Source organism: Thamnophis elegans, chromosome 7, assembly GCF_009769535.1.
Source record: "Thamnophis elegans isolate rThaEle1 chromosome 7, rThaEle1.pri, whole genome shotgun sequence".
In the NCBI taxonomy this organism is placed as follows: Eukaryota; Metazoa; Chordata; class Lepidosauria; order Squamata; family Colubridae; genus Thamnophis; species Thamnophis elegans.
In genome coordinates this window covers 61,905,405-61,928,555 of record NC_045547.1, presented here as the reverse complement: position 1 = coordinate 61,928,555, position 23,151 = coordinate 61,905,405, and the positions used below count along the sequence as shown (strand labels likewise).

At 39.4% G+C, this 23,151-nt stretch overlaps 1 protein-coding gene across 1 annotated transcript in view; it reads left to right on the top strand.

Annotated features, from left to right (window-relative positions):
- The first annotated feature begins 8,959 nt into the window (after nucleotides 1-8,959).
- The window catches only part of IQUB (IQ motif and ubiquitin domain containing), a 49,225-nt gene continuing 35,033 nt past the window's right edge, over nucleotides 8,960-23,151 (top strand). Inside the window, exons 1-6 of the mRNA XM_032221849.1 lie at nucleotides 8,960-9,677; nucleotides 11,265-11,399; nucleotides 16,188-16,355; nucleotides 16,962-17,137; nucleotides 17,553-17,708; nucleotides 20,428-20,638. Of these exons, the coding sequence (XP_032077740.1) occupies nucleotides 8,960-9,677; nucleotides 11,265-11,399; nucleotides 16,188-16,355; nucleotides 16,962-17,137; nucleotides 17,553-17,708; nucleotides 20,428-20,638 (1,564 nt within the window). The remainder of the gene's footprint in view (nucleotides 9,678-11,264; nucleotides 11,400-16,187; nucleotides 16,356-16,961; nucleotides 17,138-17,552; nucleotides 17,709-20,427; nucleotides 20,639-23,151) is intronic.

The window sequence follows — 23,151 nt, the reverse complement described above, 5'->3', positions numbered from 1 at the left end:
CCCATACATATATATAGGTTGCCATCATTATCCCTCCTTTATTTGACTGTTTCCTGTATCATAACATTTTCTCCCTAATAATCAAAACTTATCTAACAGTTCTTTTTTATTAATCTTTGTATATAATCCAAAAAGATTTCTAATCTTCCTTTCATGGGTACCATTCATGGGTACCATTCAATATTCATACTCAATTATTACTTATCATAACACTACACATTGTATACATTATTATCATTAATATCATTATTACCAAATCCTCATATCCTGTTTTAGCTAAACATCCATAATATTTAATACCAAAAATTCCATCCTCCATGTATATAGTTTATTATCATTCTCCTTTCTTTATGTAATTATATCGTATATCATAGCATTTTCCCCATATTATTTAAGATTTAACTGTATATAGTTTTATTTTATTTTTTATAGTATTAATTATTGTGATTAATAACCTTTATATATAGTCCAAGAATATTTCTAACCTTCCCTTCTCATATCCAATTATTATTTATCATAGCAACTCAGCATTATATACATTACTATCATTATCAATTATTATTCAACTATATCTATTACAAATGAATTTAACTAGGTTTAGCTAGTTTTAAATTGTATTCTTCCATCTATCAGCCTGTGTCTCTCCAGTAACAAAACCTCCTTAATCCTGTTGCCATTCGTGGGTTGAATTCTCCAAACATCTTTATGAGCAAGTCCATACAAAAAAATCTTTGCACCTTTTTGCTTATGGTGCCTCTCATATAATGCTGCTGCCCTCTGTTTATTTCCTTTATCAGCTTGTCTTTAATTCTCAGTGGTGGTATCAAAAGTTTTGCAGATGGTATTTCATAGAGTATAAATTCTTCAATGCTTCTCACTCCTCCTGCGCCCTGTCTTTCGAAGTAAATCTTCTGTGTGGCTGCCCCCCCTTCAGACATTCCATCTTTTTCTCCCTCAGAGGTAAACCAGTTGCCCTGAATATCAGCAAGTTGAAAATCTTTATTAACATCCTTCGTTTGTATTTGAAGAACATTCAAACATTCAACATTCTCATTTTTTCCTTCATATTTTGTTGCTAGAAACAGCAGATAATCCAGTTTCCTCTCAATTCTATCATGTGTGGCAGATAATTTTTGTAGTGCCGAAGAAATCATTTGAATAGAGGCTTGAATAGACGCCATCTTTGTACGCAGTTAATATTTTTTCTTTGGAAACTGAGGTATTTGCAAGTAAAAACAAGCTGTACAATCTTATCTGATCTTAGACCAATCCAGCCAAGCAATAAAAGTGTCAAGTTGTAAGGAGCCAATTTATAGTGAATTGGTTTACAGCCCACTTGCAGAGGGTCAGAGGAGATGTTGAAGTAATCTATCCTTTGTCCGTGTAAATAGCATTTAAAACATTTAAAAAATAGGGTAACCACCATCCATAAATCAATAAAGAGATCAAAATTGCCTCCAGATTCTTCTGTTCTTTGATTTAAATTAGCTTGAATTTTTATGTGGACTGTCTTTCTCTGAGTAATAAAATCAGCTTACCAGCTGGAAACACTTCGCCATTCTTTGGAGCTATCTGCAGTTTCAGTTAGCCTTATGGCTAATCTGGAAGTCACTGGCAAAGGAGGTTAAATTCCAAGCCCCCAGAGACTTTGCGAATGTCTCTGGGGTCACTGGATCTCCTCCTACCTTTCACTGTCTCTCCGGGACAGCTTGGGTCCAAAAAGGGACCGTCCAAGTGCTTCGGAATAGGGGAATTTCAGGAATAGCCTGAAAATCCGTTTTCTCACTGCTAAGCCCCGCCTTCTCAGCTGAAACACTGTTAAAGAGTTTCTTTTTGTATCTTTTTTGTATTTCAAGTTAGAAGAAGAGGTCCAATCTTTAAATGAATTAGAAAAATACCCACAGAGGAAAAAGAGGAAAACTTTAGTCTATAGATTACAGAGTCACAAAGAGAAGGTAGAAGAAGAAAACTTAATCCATCCATTTCAAAAGGTTTGTATAGATTCGATCCATGAAAATAGAATTTAAAAAAATAAGTTAATCACTGTCCAAAACCATTCCAAATTTAATTCCAGTGCTTGATTCTTCTATTCTTCAATTTAAATTGATTTTTAAGTTTTTATAGGCAGTCTCTTTTTTAAAACAATAAAAATGTGCGAGTTTGCGAAATGGTCGGCAGCCCCTTTGCTCCGGCTGGGGAGGCAGAAAGAAAAGCTGAAAAACATCATGACTTTAACAGCGAGCCCTGCAAGAAAGGGGTCTAACGGTAAAGTATGACCCAGGGGACCCGACTGGACAGTCAGCTGGAGGGTCACCACTTTTGGCTGGCTTCCAGCTGGCGCGGTCACTTCAGCAGTTGCTTTCGATCGGGCAGCAAAGATGGCGGTGTCGCGTTGATGGCGCCGCTCCTGGCGATTTCTAACAACACCGGCATCTTCTGGCTCTGCTTTTCGGACTTTTCTGGCTTGGGAGACTCGGGAGAAGCTTTGGACTGCATTAATAACATCGTATCAGCGAGGGGGTAGCTCGTCCGGACGGTGCCATATAAGATTGGGCGGCTGGCCTGCTGCCGCTGCCATGGCCCTCCCAGCCCCCCCTCACCGTATTTCGGCCTGTGGCAGTCCTGGCAGCCTCTGTCTTTATTCCTACGATTGGAAGAGCCCTTGGAGCCTTTGGAGCTGTACCAACTTGTCATTTTTTGAGTGGGGTGGCTGATTGTGTGGTGCTGGACAGAAGTGGGCAGCTGATTTTGTGTGTCATCGCTGTGGCCCCTTTGGGCGCCCCCCCTTTTTATCTGATCGGACTTTCTCTGTGGTGTGGCCTCTTCTTCGCCTTCGGCGGCTACGGGGCCTCCCCCACCTTACCACCTGGCTCCCTCTGCCTACGGACTTGGGACTCTTGGACTCTCAGACCCGTGACTATCTTCCTTGTCACGACCACTACCGCCCACTGCTACCCCAGGGACACCATCTCATCTACTCAGACTTTTGCCCCCTTGCTACGGTATTTAGGAGAGAAGATGAACTACTCCTTTTATATCCCTCTGCCATTGACCTGACTTTTGTGCCTCTACTCTATGAACTCACGAACTTACTCGCACAACATTAATTATTAATTTTAATACCTGCGCAACCCCCTCTTCTTCGTATGTGGAGTGTATGTGTATGCTTGTGAGTGAATGATCCCACCTTTTAAATTAGCGTAATTTATTTTTATATTGTATTGCTGTATTCTTTTAACCATAGTGGGGTATGCATGTGGAGAATGCCTGGTTGGTTCGTATGAGGGGATTGAGAGCGCGGCCTGGAGCCCCCTCCACTGAGTGCAGAAGCAGAAGTGGATGGGGGCCTGGATTCGCCTCTCATCCCAGAGTGTCTGGTTTGAATGGCCTGCCGAGGAGAACGGGGGCCTTGAGAGACAGAGAGGGGTCTACAGGCATAGGGGCGGGGTGGGGCATTACGGTTACGACTGGGAGAGGCAGGTACGATGGGAGCTTCAGGGCTAGCCATTACCGGGGAAGGAGGGTTCACTACATCACAGCGATCCCTCGTTCCGGCCCTGATAGCTCAACTTGGGTACCAGGTGACACGGGAAACCAGGGCCTTGGTCTCAGGCTGCTGTTGCTAAATGCCAGGTCTGTGGTACATAAAGCTCCCCTCGTCCGGGACTTATTATTAGACGAGGGGGCAGACCTGGCATGTATTACTGAAACCTGGCTGGGCCACAAGGGAGGAGTCCCCCTCTCAGAAATGTGCCCAGAAGGGTTTCAGGTGCTCCACCAGCCATGACTCCAGGGAAGGGGTGGAGGAGTCGCAGTCATTATCCGGGAGTCATTAGCTCCTCGCAGGATCCCTGCTCCAGAGAATGTCGGGTGTGAGTCCCTCCTTGTGAAGTTGGACCTAGGGGGTCAAGTGGGTCTGTTGTTGACGTACCTACCTCCCAGCTGCATCACAACGGCTCTGCCTGCGCTCCCAGAGTCAGTAGCCAGACTGGCGGTTGAGTTCCCCAGACTTATAGTACTGGGGGACTTCAACCTTCCATCTCTGGGAGAACACTCAGATGGGGCCCAGGAGTTCATGGCTTCCATGGCAACCATGGACTTGACCCAGGTAATTCAGGGTCCGACTCATGTGGCGGGACACATGCTCGACCTTGTGTTTGTCTCGGGACAATGGAGACGTGATCTGGAATTAAAGGGGATTGAGATCACGCCCTTGTCATGGTCAGATCACTTCCTGCTGAGGCTTTGATTTTCAGAAGCTACTCCCCCACCACAGGGAGGTGGAGCCGATTAAGTGGTTCCGCCCCAGGCGCCTGATGGACCCATTGGGATTTCAGACGGAGCTTGTGGAGATACCTGACTCCCTTGCCCACAATCCGACTGAGTCCTTGGTCACTGCCTGGAATACAGCAGCGGCTAGGGCATTAGATTGGATTGCGCCTTTGCGGCCTCTCCGCGGCAGTGGATCCAGGAGGGCACCTTGGTTTACCGAGGAACGCCAGGGAGATGAAGCGCCAAAAGAGACTCCTAGAGTGATGTTGGGGGGCTAGTAACTCCGAATCCGACTGAAGACTACTAAGATCCTTTATTAGGACTTATCTAGTGGCGAAACGGGTGGCAAAATGTGCTCATTTTTCCGCCCTTATTGCGTCCGCAGAATCTCGCCCGGCCGCCCTGTTTAGGATAATCCGCTCCCTCCTGAAAGAGAGGGATGCGGGTGAACCCTTACAGGGAAGAGCTGAGGAATCTGTTCAGTTTCTGTTGGACAAAGTAACTTGGATTCGGATGGGCCTAGACTCCACTTGGACAGTGCCAGCAGAGATGCCGAGGGAGAGCCTTGATCAAATTTTATGGAGTGAGTTCCAGCTTGCCACTCCTGAGGAAGTGGACAAGGCCATTGGAGCAATGAGTGCCGCTACCTGTCTACTGGACCCGTGCCCCTCCTAGTTGGTCTCAGCCAGCAGGGAGGAGACACGTGGCTGGATCCAGAGGATTGTAAACACCTCTCTTCGGGAGGGGTCCTTCCCGCAACCTTTGAAGGAAGTGATGGTGAGACCCCTCCTCAAGAAGCCTGCTCTGGACCCAGCCACCCTTAAAAACTACTGTCCAGTTTCCAACCTCCCATTTTTAGGGAAGGTTGTTGCGAAGTGGCCTCCCAACTCCAGCGGACCTTGGATGAAGCGGATTATCTAGATCCCTTTCAGTCTGGTTTCAGGCCTGGTTACTGCACTGAAAGTGCTTTGGTCGCACTGACTGATGATCTCTGGCGAGCCAGGGATAGAGGTCATTCCTCTATCCTGGTGCTTCTTGACCTCTTAGCGGCCTTCGATACCATCGACCATGGTATCCTTCTGCAACGGCTAGAAGAGGTGGGAGTGGGAGGCACTGTTTTATGGTGGTTCTCCTCTTACCTCTCTGGCAGGTTGCAGTCGGTGTTGGTCTGGGGACAGAGATCGACCCCTAGGCCCCTTAAATACGGGGTGCCACAGGGTTCGGTCCTGTCCCCCCTCCTATTTAACATCTACATGAAGCCGCTGGGTGAGATCATTCGTTGGTACGGGATTAAATACCACCAGTATGCGGACGATACTCAGCTGTATCTGTCCGCCCCGTACCAACTCAGTAAAGCGGTGGCAGTAATGTGCCAGTGCCTGGAAGCTGTCAGGGTCTGGATGGGAATGAACAAGCTTGCGCTCAACCCTGACAAGACTGAGTGGCTTTGGATGTTGCCCCCCCAAAGATAGTCCAGATATTCCATCCTTAAACCTGGGGGGTGAAATTTTACACCCCTCAGAGAGGGCTCGCAACTTGGGTGTTCTCCTGGATCCGCAGCTGACTCTAGAACATCATCTGTCAGCTGTGACCAGGGGAGCTTTTGCCCAGGTTCGCCTGGTGCACCAGTTGCGTTCCTATCTGGACTGGGAGGCACTCCAAATGATCACTCATGCCCTCGTCACCTCAAGGCTCAACTACTGTAACACGCTCTACATGGGGCTGCCCTTGAAAAGTGTTCAGAGACTATAATTGGTCCAGAATGCAGCCGCGCGAGCGATACTGGATATACCTAGATACACCCATGTTACACCTATCCTCCGTGAGCTGCACTGGCTCCCTATTGGTCTCCGAACACACTTCAAGGTGCTGGTTATTACCTTTAAAGCCCTACATGGCCTAGGATCTGGATATCTCCGTGACCGTCTCCTGCAACATACCTCCCAGCGCCCAATAAGATCACACAGGGTGGGCCTTCTCTGGGTACCATCGACTGCATAATGTCATCTGGTGGCTCCTCGGAAAAGGGCCTTCTCTGTAGCTGCCCCAGCCCTCTGGAACGAACTGCCCCCTGAAATCCGGACCCTCCCCACTCTCTCAGCCTTCCGAAAGTCTGTTAAGACCTGGCTGTTCCGGCTTGCCTGGGGCTGCTGATCTTGATTGACCTTCAGCCCCACTAAGATCAAGTGCATGCTGTGTCCTGTTTTAATTTGTTCTGTTTTATATTTTAAATTTTTAATATCTTTTTTAAACTGTCTTTTATGTAAGCAGCCCAGAGTCCTCCGGGATTGGGCGGCATACAAATCTATTAAAATTGACAAAATTGAATTGACAAATTCTTCACCAGCTGGAAACACTTTCTCTTTCCATATCCTTCCGTTTTGGAGCCGCCCCGACTTCGTCAGCCTTGACTGGATTTTTTGTCTCTGGCTTGAAGAACTTCTCTTGCTTCTTTCAGGGATTTTGCGATATCCCAGAGTTCAGCAAGACATATTCTTCCTGTTCACCGTGGATGGTTTAGATCCATTTGGACCACCCAGTGGCAAAAGTGTTGGCTGTGGTATCAAAGCATTGAGACCACACAACCATATTGTCGCGACATTGGCTCCTCCCTGTTCTGTATGATTCTTGTTCCTCCCTCCCCCCTGTTCAAAGTATGAGAATTTCACGTTCAAAATATGAGAATTTCACGTCCAAAATACTTTGCCCACTGCAGGTGTAATTGATTGGTGTGATATCCTTGTGATTGCAGTGTGGATGGATACATAAATTTGCAGAATTGTCAACCATTCATGGATAACCCATTTGGGAGGAACAAAAACATAACTCAGCCAATATAGTAAATGAATGTAAGCGATTAGTGTGTGAAACTTACTGACAGACAAAAACCTTTTGATGAGCCAAAAAGGAAGAAAAGCCATCTGTATCCGCTATCAGTTCATAATCCAGATCTGGTAGTTTTGTGAGCATGAATGATGTATAAGAAATCCTCGCAGTAATCAGGAGCAGAAAGGCGTCTATTGGAATCCATTCTTTTAGTAGCCTTTCAAAACAGTCAGAAAATCCTGCTTCATTTAAGATGAGAAGCATACTTCAATTAGTATATCCTTTTAGTTATACATGCTGTTCCTTAAATGAGCATGACATTTTAAAAGACCAAAATTGGCTTACCTTTGAGTTAATAAGGGATCATGCAGAATACTTGTTGAGAGTAATGGGATGTGTCACGCATGTTCACATCATAAGATTGAAGAAATTGATTTGGGCACTGAACTGGCACTATAGGGGAGATTCCAAGCAGGATCGTCACCATAGTTTCTTTTACTTCTCAATGATATGTCATTGGTTAACTTTACAGCTCCCATTCTGAATTGCATTCTCTACAATGCAGGATTGATAAATAATATTTAAACCTTCATTGTTATTTCTATCATTATCACTTTCCTGTAACTAGCCAATTTATCTTGAATCTTGTTTAGGATTTTCAGAAAAATTTATCACACACATTTTCAATTTGTAGCAACTTATTTAGCATTCATTTTTTTATAAAAAAAATAAGACACCTGCTGTTTGGAACTTCATCCCCCTCCCAATTGGCCCTGATTCTATGATCTTTGGGAAGCTCTTTAAATATGGCTCTGTCATTGGCCTGGGAGACTGGTGGAGATGTAGGGGCTGTGAATCACTTGTGTTCTCTGTCAGGTATGGATTGCACACTGGTAGACAGAATTTTATGGTTTCATTTCTTATTGTTTTATTATTTTTAATGGATTTCTTGTTTTGCTTACTTATTTCTGTTCACTTCTTATTTATTATTTTTACCTGAATTGTTAAAAAGGTAAACTGAGTCACGTATGTGAGATGGGTAGCTATATAAATTCAACAAAGAAAAAAATTGAAACAGGGTTTGTGGGAGAATGTATTATTGTAACCAATTTAAGCCATTTCTATATGACGCTAGAATTCAAAGGAGATATTACTGTAAAATTTGAATTAATATAGACATTTTGATACAATAGTATCTACTTTTAACATATTGTAAAATTACAATGAGTTTTGATTATTTCTTTTATCATTAGAAATTTGTAATCTTCTAAATAATGTGAGTCAAGAGATGATAAACTGGCATGATGTTCTTGTATTTGCCTAAAACCATAATATTTTTAGAGGTTTTTTAAAAAATATTTCCCCTTCTTTAATTATTCACTCTTAATTAAAAATTAAGTGGAAAAATGTTCTTCTAATGCCTTTCTAAAATGTACTAATGTTAATATAAGGATAGTTACTTCTTAGATACTATTTATGAAAAATGAGCTTAAAAAGAATTGATTCTTTATACTGCATATTTTATATTTTTTGTTTCTAATATAAAACAATGTTGAAGTAAAAACAAGAAATGAACAAGAAACAAAACTATGAACATAGATAAAATTATAAATCAATGTTTTCAAAGCTGATAATCTCCAGCGAAGTTGAGCTCTTGGGAATGTTAGTTGGATATCATTTTCAGGCCATTATATTTGGAAGGCAATTTGTTACAAGCATTATCAGTTTCATTTCAAGTGGTTAAAATGTGATACTGAAGTTTAAATATACAAGTCCTTAGTTCAGATGTGTTTGGTCTGAAGGTTTTGAGATTTTTTTGAAGGGGTTGAGTTAAAGCTAGTTTCATAGTCTGTCTAAGAGTATGAGGACAATTAGTCAATTGAGATTGCATACTGACAATTTGCTTAAATTTAAAATATCGTTTCCTGTACGTTTTGCTTTTTATGTTATTCCTTTCAGGCAAATGGCTGATTCAGAAAAAGAGGTAATAGATCTGGCTGAAACAGATATGGAAGATACTTCTACAGAAAAACAAACAGAAGAAATTACAGATGTTGCAGATTCTAACAAGGAGCAGACAGATGGAACAAGTCTAACTTTACAGCAGGAATACAACATAGATTCAATAACACAAGAATTGGATATTGCTGAGGAACCAATTCAAGAGCAGGATGCTGCTATAGAACAAGTACAAGGTCCAGATGCATTTGAAAACCTGAACATTAGTCAGGAACCAGTACAGGATGCAGGTATTGCTGAGGAGCAGTTGCAGAGGATAGATTATGCAGAAGATCAAACCACAGCCAAGGAACCAGACAGAGAGGAAGAGCTAGTTGGGGGTGTGGCTGTTGCTGAAGAATTGGCATTGGAGTTGGACACAGCAGAAACAGAAATTGATGCAATCCCCTCAGATATTTCAGAATTCCAAGATTTTGATTACAAAATCAAACCAACCGTAATTGAGACAGATGCAGCAGCATCTGAAAGTACAGGTGCCAGTGAAGGTGTTCCAGAAGGCATAAACATGACAAATTTGGCAGCTCAGCTTTCAGAAATTATAAAAAATGCTATCGTAACAGGTACGTATATATAATGTTTGTTATAGCAGTCAGTCTTCTTCAACTCTTCTCAAATTTCTCACTGGAAATTCAGGCAATTACAGGCCAAACAAATTAGAGAACACTACTTTGAGAAAAGTGTTTGTAAGTAATTTTTCCTTGACAGTAATCCACGGGTTACAAGCGTTCCCTTAGCAAACATTCAAAGTTACATGATAAACATACTCTAGCGCAGTGTTTCTCAACCTTGGCAATTTGAAGATGTCCGGACTTCAACTCCCAGAATACCCAGCCAGAATTCTGGGAGTTGAAGTCTGGACATCTTCAAGTTGCCAAGGTTGAGAAACACTGCTCTAGCGTTTATGAACAAGACCCGAAACTACAAATCTTGCAGCACTACCGCAGTTGTTTGCCCTTACGAACAACCGCAGAGGCTCTGCAACATTTGTCCTGAACATTGCCGGCCAAAATAGAGGTTCCAAGGGGCGGATCTGCCCCTCAGAAGCTCTATTTCAGTCTCCAATGTGCCAGGCAAGGTCTCTGGAGGCCTTCAATACCACTTGATTCCAAGAAATTCACTTTTCTTTCATTTATCATTTTATCAAAATAATAGCTTTAGATTTACTTGAAGTTGAGAGTGAATTACTGACTGGGCCCATGCTATCTAGTAATTCTAATGTCAGGTGGCATTTAATTCTATATCTCTTGGCTCCTCTTCAGATAAGTAACTAATCACTGCATATCCCTGTCAGCTTCATTAATATAAATAGTTTAGAACTACAGAAACTCCTTTTTTAACTATTGCAGTTGTTTACAGAACACAGCTAATATCCATTCACCTGGCAAAGAAAGTGGATGAGTGGTTTACTTTATTTGCTTCTATAGCCACTTTGCAGTTTCAATCATTACAACTCTAAGGAGTTCTGATGTTGCGGCACATGTTTTGGAGGTCTCTCCAAGAGATAGTATGACAGCTTTGAAATGCTTCTTTTCCTGGGCATTTATAGAGTAGCAATTTGTTCAGGAGCAAATTACTTTCAATGTGCTTGAGGATACTTCAGGGATTATCTGTTTTAAATAGTTTCAGTCCATCCTATTTAATCCAACAAAATAGACGTATTTTTGCTTCACTGCTTCTATGAAATATTGTCATTTTATGGAACCCAGAAAGCAATGTACATTGTCTGTTATGGCTCCTGCCATACTGAACAGCCTTTCCCCAAGGTTAGGACTGACCTGATCTTGTTGGTTTTTCAGAAGTCTTTGAAAACTTGATTCTTTTCTCAGACCTTAGGGCTGGATGTTATGGCGGCTTATTCTGTGTTTGGTTTCCTTGATTAAAAATGTTTTTTTTTTATTTTTCTCACTATTTTTGTCATTTTTCTATTTAATTTGGTTTTATGCTTACCATCCAGAGCTGATTTACATCATATAACTGCATATTAAATCAATATTACTTAATTTTTTACCTTAACAAAATGGTTGATTTTAATTGTTTTGAAGAGACAAAAATATGCACAAGCAAAATTTAATTCCTACTAATTGACTAGAAAATAATAATGAAATTAATGAAGGTCCATAATAAGAATTGATATATTTGTTTTTCAGTTAAATTCATGCTGCATCCTGATATCCAGATTTTCACGAAGTTTTTTAACATTAATCAGAATGTGGAGCAAATCAAGCAGTACTTTGCAAAGCGATTAAAAATACCACTGGATATTTTACAAATTAGATTGCTAGGTTTGTATCAATACAAGGGGGTTCTGTGTTTTTTAATGTATATAATGTTACAAGAATTGTCCATCTGGGTTCCATTCCAAGTAGGGAAAAAGACACTGGAAACATAGTGGCTGATTGGAAAGATGGTTTATTGATGAACAGGACCACATGGGTTTGAAGTCCTAGTGCAGCTGAACACATGGGTTTGAGAGAGAGAAGTATTTATATCCTCTTGGACCTTGCCTTTGAGCTTCCTGTTCCTGTGCAAGAAATGTATTCTATTGGTTGTTGTCAGACTCCCATGTGGAGTCATGTTTGTCTGAGTCAAATTTGGTTGAACCTGAACTGATGTAATATCCCCAAATGCCATGTGGTGAGCTCTGCTGCTAGATTGGTAAAGAGCTAATCCTATTATGTCCTGAGGGTAAAGGTCTTTTTTCTTTTTTATTTATTTTTATTGTAGTTGAACAAAAACACACAAAAAAGTATCATCCTTCATTACATCTTGTAGAAAGCGTGTCGATTGGTTACAGATAACTTTCGTGCATTTCTTCCACAGTCATTGCTTATAGTTCATATTAGATTATACACTTTAAGTCAAAAATCTTTGTATATCTTACTATCAATGTACCACAATTCTCATTTGACTACAATTATTTGAACATGCTTTTACCTCAAATCATTCATACTTAAAGACACAACCACATAATGACATTCATTAGCTATTTCAAAAAATCCTCCAATAACATTACATCTTTATAGCATCTTTTAAGTAAAAGTCAATAAAGTTTCTAAGCCTCCCCCCCTTTTCCCCCCCAACTCACTGACTAAAATTTATATCTAAGTTACTTTAGGCAATACGATAGCATGTATATATTGTTAAACAATGACCATTAACATTTCCTTGTTGTTATTATAATTGGCTAAAAATCATTTACTATTTATGCCCCAACTCCTCTCATCAGGGCCTCCACCCCCCTCAAAAACCCCTTACACCTTTATAACAAGATCTAAATAAAAATTTGTTAATAAAATTTATAGGTCTTTACCCCAGGTCTTTTCAAAATTCTTTTACTAAATTGTCAATACATGTATATTTCATTACACTGTATCCATTATCATTTCATTATTATTATTTATGGTTAATTAATTGTTAGCGAGTAAACATTTAATAACAATCTAAAACAATCTAGGAGTTACAAAGTTCCTATTTATTAATTACCAATAATAAAAAACCTATTTTTTATTACTAACTTTCATTGTCAACCTGTATCTTTCCAGTAACAAAACAATATTATCTCTCTTGCCAATTCAGTCTTCTTTTTATCTCCTTTGTAAGGTTTTTATCAGCTTCTCTTCGCACTTTGTTGCTTGAAGGGTCTCTCAGATAATCTCCTTGCCCACCAGTTGATACTAAAGTTAACTTGTCTTTGTTTTTCAATCTTGTTTCTGAAAAATTTCTCTTCTTATGTCTATCATCATTAGTATTTTTTTCTCTTCTGTATCCTGGAATCTGGGGTAGAGGTCCAATTCGTCGAATTCCCTTTTCCACATTCCCTTTCCATTTTAACCCACATTTGCTCCATTAATAAATTCATCTATTGTCTTATCTTTGTCTTCTATATCTTCATTCTCCCCTTTAATTTTGGGGGGTCCAACCCCATCATCTTTTGCTGTGAGGAAGACTAGTCTTTCCAGCTTCTTCTCAATTCTCCCATATCCTTCCAATAGATTTTGAATTCCGGCCATGATATTTTGGAATTTTAAGGTTTCCCCATCTAAGTATTGACCCATGTTTCCAAAACAGAAGAGAGAAATAAAAAGAAAAAAAATACTAATAATGACTGCCAGTCTAGTGTTCCAAGCCTCTCTTAACTTTTATTTTAAGCTGACTTAAACATAAGTTCTTTTATGCTCTTCAAAGGGGAAGGGTTCTGTTTCCCCCTTTCTTTCTTTCTTTCTTTCTTTCTTTTTTTCTTTCTCTGCCAAAATAATTCTCAGAGGCACCTGAGAAAACAGTTTGTGCCCTTGTTTTTATCAGTTTCTGTAAACAAGTTGCAAACCCTTCAGCTGCAAAGTTAGTGCAGTCAAATAAAGAAAGAGATACGTTGTTTCAAAAAACTCTGACTGGCACTTAAATTTCACCTTCTGGGGGAAACAAAGTTCTTTAGATAGCTTTTAGTGTGATTTAATAACAAGTAGTAGGAAGAATTGTTAAAATAAAAAGGAAGGTTTTAATCCAGAAGTCAAAAAATAAAGCAACAAGAAGCAGAAGAAGAAAAAATCAATCCATTCACTTTAAGAGGAGAAATGGAGAACGTTCAATCCATAAAAAATAGTTACAATGACAAAGAAAAAAAAACTTTCCACAGCAATCCCATTGGGATTATTTTCGCCGCTCAGTTCTTTTGTTTAAGGAGCAATTTGGCTTTAAAGAAACATTTCTTTGGGCAGTCTTTAGCAAAATAGAAAAAATACCTCACAAGATGGACTCACTTTTTCTTTTCACTTCCTTCCGGAGCGTCCCGACTTCATCAGCCTAGAGGCTTCCTTTTCAGTGCGGGCTTAAAGCACTTGCCTTGGGTCTATCAGGGATTTTGTGATATCCCTGAGACCAGCAAGGCTTTGTCTTCCTGATCACCATCTCTATGGGAGGTTTAGGTCTCAATGGACCCCCCCCAGTGGCAAAAGTGTCAACGGTGATCTCAGAGTATCGAGACCGCACGGTGTAACATCGTGACATGGATCCTCCTCCTCAAAGGTCTTTTGTCTTGTAGATAGGCTGACACCAAAATATCTGCTGGGACAGGGAGCTGAGGCTGAGCTTCTGTTTCCTTTAAGATTTTTATTTGTCTTTTAGGGGAACTATTCTACCTTTTTAATAATTCCTAGAATATTTCATTCTTCTAGGGGGGTTGCTAACTTTCTACAATAAATATAGACAGGACTCCAAATATGGTTATAACATTTAAAGAAGCAATTATTTCTTCGTTAAATAACAACAGAAATCTATGTGTACATAAAGAATATCGTTAAGTTAGTTCACAAAAAATGCAAGCATTGATTGGGCCTTGTTCAAACTGAATATAATATACTGAAAACCCCCAAATTGTTATCCACCCTGTTTTGTGCATAACAATTTCTGTGTTCTGTCACTCAGTGGCTAAGATGCTGAGCTTGTTGATCAGAAAGGTCGGCAGTTCAACAGTTTGAATCCCTAGTGCCACGTAATGGAGTGAGCTCGCGTTACTTGTCCTAGCTTCTACCAATCTGGCAGTTCAAAAGCATGTAAAAATGCAAGTAGAAAAATAGAGACCACCTTGGTGGGAAGGTAACGGTGTTCTGTGTGCCTTCAGCATTTAGTCATGCCGGCCACATGACCACGGAGACGTCTTTGGACAGCGCTGGCTCTTCGGCTTTGAAACGGAGATGAGCACCACCCCATAAAATCAGGAATGACTTGCATCTATGTGCGAGGGGAATCTCTACCTTTTAATTCATTTCTTAAAGAGACAATGAAAGAGAGAGACTGTGAAGATCACTGGTTGCTTTTGTCTAATTTAGATCTCTTCCAGAGTATCTGCTATCTGACCCATTTTCTTCCTTTTTGTGGGGGGGGGGGGGGCAGAGAAATTGCTTAAACCAGGGGTCTCCGACCTTGGCAACTTTAAGACTTGTGGACTTCAACTCCCAGAAGTTGTGAACTCTGGGAATTGAAGTTCACAAATCTTAAAGTTGCCAAGGTCGGAGACCCCTGCTTTAAGCAATCTTTTTCTGCTGTCTGCTGCTTTTCTCCATAGCACTCACCTAAGTGCTAACTGCAAGTTAACAGTATCAGCTCTGTGCCTTAATTAATTGATCAGAACCCTGCTCTGACCTGCTGGTGCTGCTGTCTGAAATTTATCAGACCTTAATCCTATTCACACTTTTTTTTTGTCAGTCACACAAAATTTGGTACTAAATGTGTGCATTGGTCAGAAAATGGTATTTAAAAAATTATTATTTTTTGTATTTGCAAACAGTTGCTAAACAAGGTAGCCATTAAATGTGTAGTGAATATTGATTTTGGCCTTCAGGTACTATTCTCATATTGAGATCTGCCACCACTATATAACATTATGCTGTCATTCATAGCCCATTCCTTCTTTCAGAAGCATAATTGTTTGAGAATCCCCAGGCTATTTTATAGCAGGTATTTCTGGAAGAGATGGAGAAAGAAATCTTTGTAATTTTAAAAGAAATTTAGTTGCTGTAGTAATATGTTCAAATCACCATGGGGTGGGCGGGCAAGGACATCCCTGCAGTTGCATAATGGGCAAAGAAACTCAGAATGGACTTTGCCTAACATTTCAGATTGTAAGAGAAATGTTGGGAAGTTTGTAACATCTGACTTGCAAGATTCTTTTTATGCAGCCTTACAATATAATATAATTAGCTCGCCTGGTTGTGATTCTTGTCTATCCAGAGGTGGTATTCAGGCAGTTCTCTCTGGTTCGGGTGAACCAGTAATGGCTGCTGTGGGAGGCTCCGCCCACCCACCCTGACATAATGTGTGAGCACTGCACATGCACAGAAGGCGGTGCACATATGCAGAGGAGGTGTGTGTGTGCTCACATTTGTGAACCGGCAGGGAAGGTATGTGAATCCCATCTCTTGTCTATCTACTTGAGAAGGCTGAAAGTTCCCTTACACAGAATGGCATTCCTTAATCTTTTCTTGGGATTTGTCACATTCCTTAAATGATCAAAGAAAGAAAGCTAAGTGACCTTTTAATTCATTGTGAAACCTAATACATATTTTTCTTTTTAGGGAGGTTAATAGAAAATTATGAAACCCTCTGGAATCTTGGTGTGCAACCTAATGGGACAATACAGTTCGATATGTACTCATTAGACAATGAAAACTTTCCACTCAAAGCATACAAGCTTCTGCAAGAATACTATATGCCTGATGTTATAACGGTTCGAGTTCAAACAGGTAAAAAACAATCAGGTGTACAAGTTCTGACCGAAGCTTCCCAAGAGCATAAAGCAAACTCCTTGCCCGAATTCTGCTCATTCACATCCAGCAAAGTCTTTCAGGGGAGGATTTATAATCCTTATCTGGCTTGGAGAGCTGATAGGCAAGGAGTCTCGGAGAGTCACCAACCAATTAGAGAACTAATTGTCTCCTGCAAACTCCACTCCCCTTTCGCCCCTCTTTTTATTTTCTCTGGGAGGGGCCATTCATTGTCTGGCCTTACTCCCACGTCGACCCCTGTTCTTTAGTTGTGCCCTTTGTCTGGCAACTCTGTGCATGCACACACTGGGAGCAGGCTCCAGCTGTTCTTCTGCCCCACTGATACATGATTCCGAAGGCAGCCAATAATTGTCAGATGGCCCTGGCCCCATCTCTGCCTCCAACATAGAGCCCTCATCAGAGCCTGCCGCAGACTCCAGGACTGGCCCATGTTCCTCCCCAACCTCCTCACTGTCCAAATCTGCTCTCAACTCCTCTGGCCACTTTTGGGCCACAACAGTATAGTCTGGTTAAATGTTGCCCAATGTTGGGTCTAATTTAATAATGCTGTTTTTGTCTGAACAGAGCCAGACACTTTTCAGGATGTATGTATAGAAATTAAAAGACCATCATTCGAAAAACCATTCTTGGGTGGATTTAGACATAAAGAAACAGGAACAGAATATCATAATGCAGGATCACAGACAGATCCCAAAAAACGTCCAGACAAAGAATATGAAGAGTTCTGTAGGTCAACACAGGTATGTTCAAAAAGAATGAAGACTCTGAGATATATGCAAGAAAAAATGATTTGGAAATTAAATCTATTTCTATATATTAGAAACTTAATAATTAAATAATTTAATTCTTTAATTTTATATATTTATTGCATTCACAAATTAGCATTTGATCAATTTAATTAATTTATACAGAGAATGCAAAGCAGTAGGTCAGGCCAGATATGTTCATAAAGAATGAAGACCCTGAGATCGTGCCAGAAAAATTGATTTGGAAGTTAAATATGTTCCAGTCTATTAGAAGATGATAATTAAATAATTCCATTCTATAATTCTATATATTTGTTAATTTAACACATTCACAAATTAGTTTTTAATTCAGCTTAATTAATTTATACAGAGAATGCTCAACCTTCTTAAAATTAATATTTTCTTCTAGACAGTGGTAGAAAGAAAAAAATTACTAGAGACCACAAATACAACTTCTACACAAATGACAAAAATTGGGGTTTATGTGTCAAATGTCACTGATAAACTTATAGAACCAAAGCCATATGTGACAGCTGAAGAGTATCATGCACGACGACTTAAGGCGGTAAGTATACAGTCAACTGAATTATCATTAAAAAAAGATTGCAGTTTTGCATACTTTTCTGTGATTAAAGCCCTTAATCTAAGTTGGGTTTATGTATGTATATACCTAAATTATTTTAATCACACTCATATATCAGTGACTCTACAAGGACTCCAATTTTTATTGTCACTTGAAATATTCTTGCAAATAATTTAGCTCCAAATAAGCCCAAACTAAATTAATTAGTTAAGCAAGTTATGTGGGTTGGTTAAAGGAACAGCATGCCTCCTACCTTCCCCCAGTTTGATGTAACATACCTTCCCCTGAGTATTTCTGTACATCTGTGTCTTTGAGATTGTTGTGTGTTTCAGACATGTGAAACTTAACGTGTGAAATTTGAATCTGGCATTTCAAAACAAGTTCCAAATTCCTTTTAATACATATCTTTGTGTATTAAAAGGCAAAGCCCAATTAAAGCAAATGATAGTTTTGTTTGTTTTCCTAGCAGACCATCTCAACCTTTCACTGATTCTTAAACTGGGCTATGAATTACCAGTACTTTAAGATTTATTTTCAGTATTCCATAAGATTAAAATAATCAGAAAATGTTCAAAATATTTTCTACAACATTATGATAGATTTAAATTTATTTCACATTTTCTACCTCTGAAATATTTATTTTCATTTCCTTTGTGTTAGTGAGATACTTATCAGTTAAGATACTGCCATGCAGGATCTCTTATGCTGCCGATGTTATACTTTGGCAAAAGAGGCATTCACATATATAACAAATAAAATGCCTTTCACCCTGTAATGGGGAACTAACTGAGCACAAAATATAATTTCATTGGAATATATAAAAAAATAGTTCAAATCTACAAGCATTACCAGTGTCCCCTCCTTAAACCTGCAATTTTTCCACAAATTAAGATTCACTGAACATAGTAGGAGTTGTATTAAAGATCAGATTGTAACAAAGTTTTCACAAAATGGAGAATTAATTTAATAAATGGCAGTGGTTTTTATCCCTACCACTTTGCAAATCTAGTGACTATCATGTTCTGGCTCAGGATGACACCCAAATCAGAGGCAAGTTGGGATAGATTTTTAACTTACCCAAGGTGGGATTGGATCCATATTTAGAATAACAGAGTTGGAAGGGACCTTGGAGGGCTTCTAATTCAACCCCTTGCTCAGGCAGGAAACCCTATACCTGTAATGGGGAACCTATGGCACGTGTGCCACATGTGGCATGCTGAGCCATTTGTTAGGGCATGCGAGGTGTTGCCTTGTCAGCTCCAGCGCACATGCATGCACTGGCCAGCTGACTTCGGCCTTCGTTTTTGGCCATTTTTTGCCCTCCGGAGGCTTCCCTGGAGCCCCCAGAGGGCGAAAAACAATCCAACATGCAAACCGGAAGTTTGGGAACGGACTTCCAGTTTGTACTTTGGGCCGTTTTTCTCCCTCCGGAGGCTTCAGGGCCTCCGGAGATGGCGGGGGAGGCCATTTTTGCCCTACTCAGGCTCCTAGAAAGCCTCTGGAGCCTGGCGAGTGTGAAAAATGGGTCCATTGTGTGCCAAAAGCGGGGGGGGGGGGATCATGCATGTATGTGCACAGGGGTCACACACATAGAATTATGGGTGTGAGTACGCCCGTGCATGAACCTTCCTGTACTTCCCCCATGTGGCATGCGATGGCAAAAAGGTTAGTATTTTGCCCTATAGCATTTCAGACAAAAATATCTTCCTGTTTTGATTCAAAAACCTTCAGGGTTCTGGCCCCAAGTTAATAATTGAGTGAAATCATACCAGCTATGCCAGAAAGGGTGAGGACAATGTTGTTGTTCTTTAACTCTTAGTTGCTTAATACAATTATCCATTCTCAAGTCAGAATGAGCTTTGCAGATTGTAAAAGAGTGTAGTTTGAAAACGCAAACCCTAATTTTTACCCTATTTTGAAAATATTTATTTGTAAAATTTATAGGCCTTCCATCTTACCTCAGAGTAACTCTGGGTGGCTTCACAGTCATTAAAAGTAAAAACTATTTAAACTAAAAATATAAAGAAATTAATACAAAAAGCCAAACACTGTAGCCCAATTAAAAGATGGAAAGGATGGGAACAGGAGAGGGAGAAAGTTGGGATCTGTTGTTAATTGATCAAAACATATAGTTTCATTGTAAGTTTCTTTTTTTGTTGTTGAACGTTAGAACGTTGTAAAAATGTTAAGGAACAGTATGTTAAGGATGAATTAGAGTCAGTATTACCTAATTTGGCAAGCAAACTTCAGAGAAGAAGCAAGCTTATGAACACCAAGATCCTGACAATTTTAAATATTCTGAACAGATTTTTTTATGAACTTTGGCATGCTGCATTTCCTCTAATTGCTTTAATTTCATTCTTATAAAAATGAAGAACCATTAAATATCTGTTTTTCCAGTGCTAGATAATGGGAGAGCAGTTATTTTTGAATCATAGTTTGCATCAAATAATGAGTTGAAGATTTTCTAAAGTAATGAATTTCACTCTTGAAGCATATTGCACAACAACTCAACACTTGGCCTGGTGGCCATTCAGATACTGCTGATGGTTAAGACTTTTTTCCAAGGAAAAACATTTAAAATTCGCTAGTGTGACATGAACTGCTTGATTGACAAAATCACTGTTTTTGCAGAAATATTACAGTACTTTATGCTTTCTACTAATACTAATTGCCATTTGTTCCTTCTCCCTATGTATAGACCATTATAATCCAAACCTATTATCGACGATGGCTAGCTATTGAATGGGTAAAAAAACTAAAAGAACAATTGAGATTGAGACTAGAATGGGAAAGGCAAGAGGAACTAAGAAAACAGAGAGAGAGAGAAGCAAAATTGTTAAGAGAGTATAATCGAAGAATGTATCCCAAAACAAAGGATGATTTTGAATTACTTTATCATGCCTTAGAATGTAAGTATCCAATTTCTTCATTGCCAATAAGTAAATACAAACTCTCTCATCCCCCCCACTCCCCAACATTTATGGTAGATTAGATGCAAAACTGTAGCGAAACTGGGATATATGATGCAGATCAGCAAAGTTTCAGAGCTTTCCAATATTGTACCTATTATCCAAGCCTTACTGAATGAGCTTCTCTTCTTTATGTCTACATTGTTGCTCACAAAGTATCTGTTTTAAAATACATATTATTAATTAAATAATTTAAATGAAAAAGGAGGTGGAGGAGGAGGAGGAGAGGAGAAGAGATAACTGGTAGGATTACCTGCACAACAACTCAACACTTGGCCTGATGGCCGTTCAGATACTGCTGATGGTTAAGACTCTTTTCTAAGGAAAAATATTTAAAATTCGCTAGTTTGAATGAAAACACTGTAATTGAAGGAGAATCATATTTTTTGTGCTTCCAATATAAAACGAGTACAATATAAAACTAACTTTAGCAGGAAACTCTGCTTGATGTGTTAGGTTATTATATAGAGATAGGAAAGTTCTTTTAAAAAAAATAGTTTCTCTGTTTCTTTAAGGAATACGATTCTTCTAAATTAGTTTACCATTGCCTTAAATAATTGCAATATTTTTGGTGATGTTTATTCTTCTACACTGATGTTCTGTTTCCTTGCATATTATGTTGAGGCATAACTTTTCTGTTCTCTTTTAAAGAACCCATCTTTTAGGGAATTAAAAGTGCACGATTTTCTTTTAATGTATTCATCATCTGACATTCCTTTGTTAGTGTTTCAGAAGTGAATTTAAAAACTAATATAAGAAAACTGGAAAACCTCCACCTCTGTGCATTGCCTGGAATTAGAAAACCATTCCCTTGAAGTAATAATTTAATTAACAGTTACCTACCGCATCAATTACCTATCGTTCATCTTTTCAAATTAGAAAAATATTGACCTAGTTCTGAAAGCCATTGCTCTATTTCTAGGTGTTACCTAAAACTGTACTGAAATAGTTTTATGAAATTCTAGTCTGAAAAATGTACCATTATGATGTTCTATCAGTCTTCCTTAGCACTATTTGTATATATCAGACTGGATATCAAGAAACTATAGACTGCTTTGATTGAGTATGTGAATGCCAAACATCAGGCCAGTGTGGCTTCAGCCCAGTCTATCCAATGCAAAGAGGAAACATCGGGCCAATGTGGCTTCAGCCCAGTCTACCCAATGCGAAGAGGAAACATTCCAACAGTTTGGGGAATGGCGTATAGCTGGCCACACCCACCCAGTCAGCCACACCCAGTGAGTGGTGTCAAGCTGGCCATGCCTACCCAGTTGCCCAGGTTCCCTCTACCCCAGAGGTCAACCATAGTCCTGATTTGTCCCTCAATCAAATTCAGTTTGACACCCATTGGCTAGAGTAACTCATTGAAATTCAAAGATATAAATAACTTGCAGGTGAATCTGATTCCCTGTAACTAGAAGGTCAGTTTTTAAAAACTTGTTTCCTTATAAATAGTAATTGATTATTTTTCTTTTGTGAAATTTTCTTTGTGACTACTATCCTCACATGGACCCTGATAATTTATACCAGTGATGCTTAAAGCATGGAGCAATTCATTAGTGCTTAAAGAAGAGTAAGATATTTGTTTGTCACTTGGTTAAAGAAAAATAATGATTCATTCATTTCATTTCAGATGAAAATGTAATTTTAATAAGCAGATTTTTGAAACTAATATTTTTAAATGCTTCTCAAAATCATGTAAGAATTATGGTCTTGATGCTTTAGAGCAGCATGAAAAGGGCCTTGAAGGAAATATGCCACAACTGTGGGAAACTTTGCTTGGAAAGGAGTGAGAAAGTGAGGTTTACCCCCTTGTGTCTTAAGTTTCATGTAAGAGTGAAAGAAGGACAAAAGCTGTCAGGCTTTAAGATCCTGTTACTGTAGCGAATATTAATTATATTGTTTTTCTTCTTGTTTCTTAACTTGGCCCATTTTGTAGGGCTGGCAAAAGGACTGCATTGTAGTCCAGTTTTTACAGTTCAGCTCTGCTTGGGTCCCTTTAAAAAACTTCCAATACTGGATTTCAACTCTTTTTGTATTAAATGGGGTTTAGTAATCCACATGATCTGGGAAGAGAAAGAAAAAGTGGTTTGTGAGAGATTTTGCACAGTTAATATATTTCTTTGTGACATAATCTGCCTGACTTCACCGATACATCACCATTATTGTATGCTGATAGCAGAAAAAAATAAATTCATAATAGGCTGTCAGACACTTTCAACTGAATGCCAGCTTGGTTATTAAAATCTAGCACTATATATTACGATGTAGCATTGCTTAGTGTAAACTATGAATTTGCAAGTCCACATCCTTTACGGTCAATACTTCAGCTGTCTTGTCATTGGATGAATGGTTGGTTATAACTTTGGTTTATTTTCCGTTATTTGTTTCAAGCAAAATGATGCATGATTAAATCAGTCAGAGCTATCCCTTATTTCCACATATGATGGCTG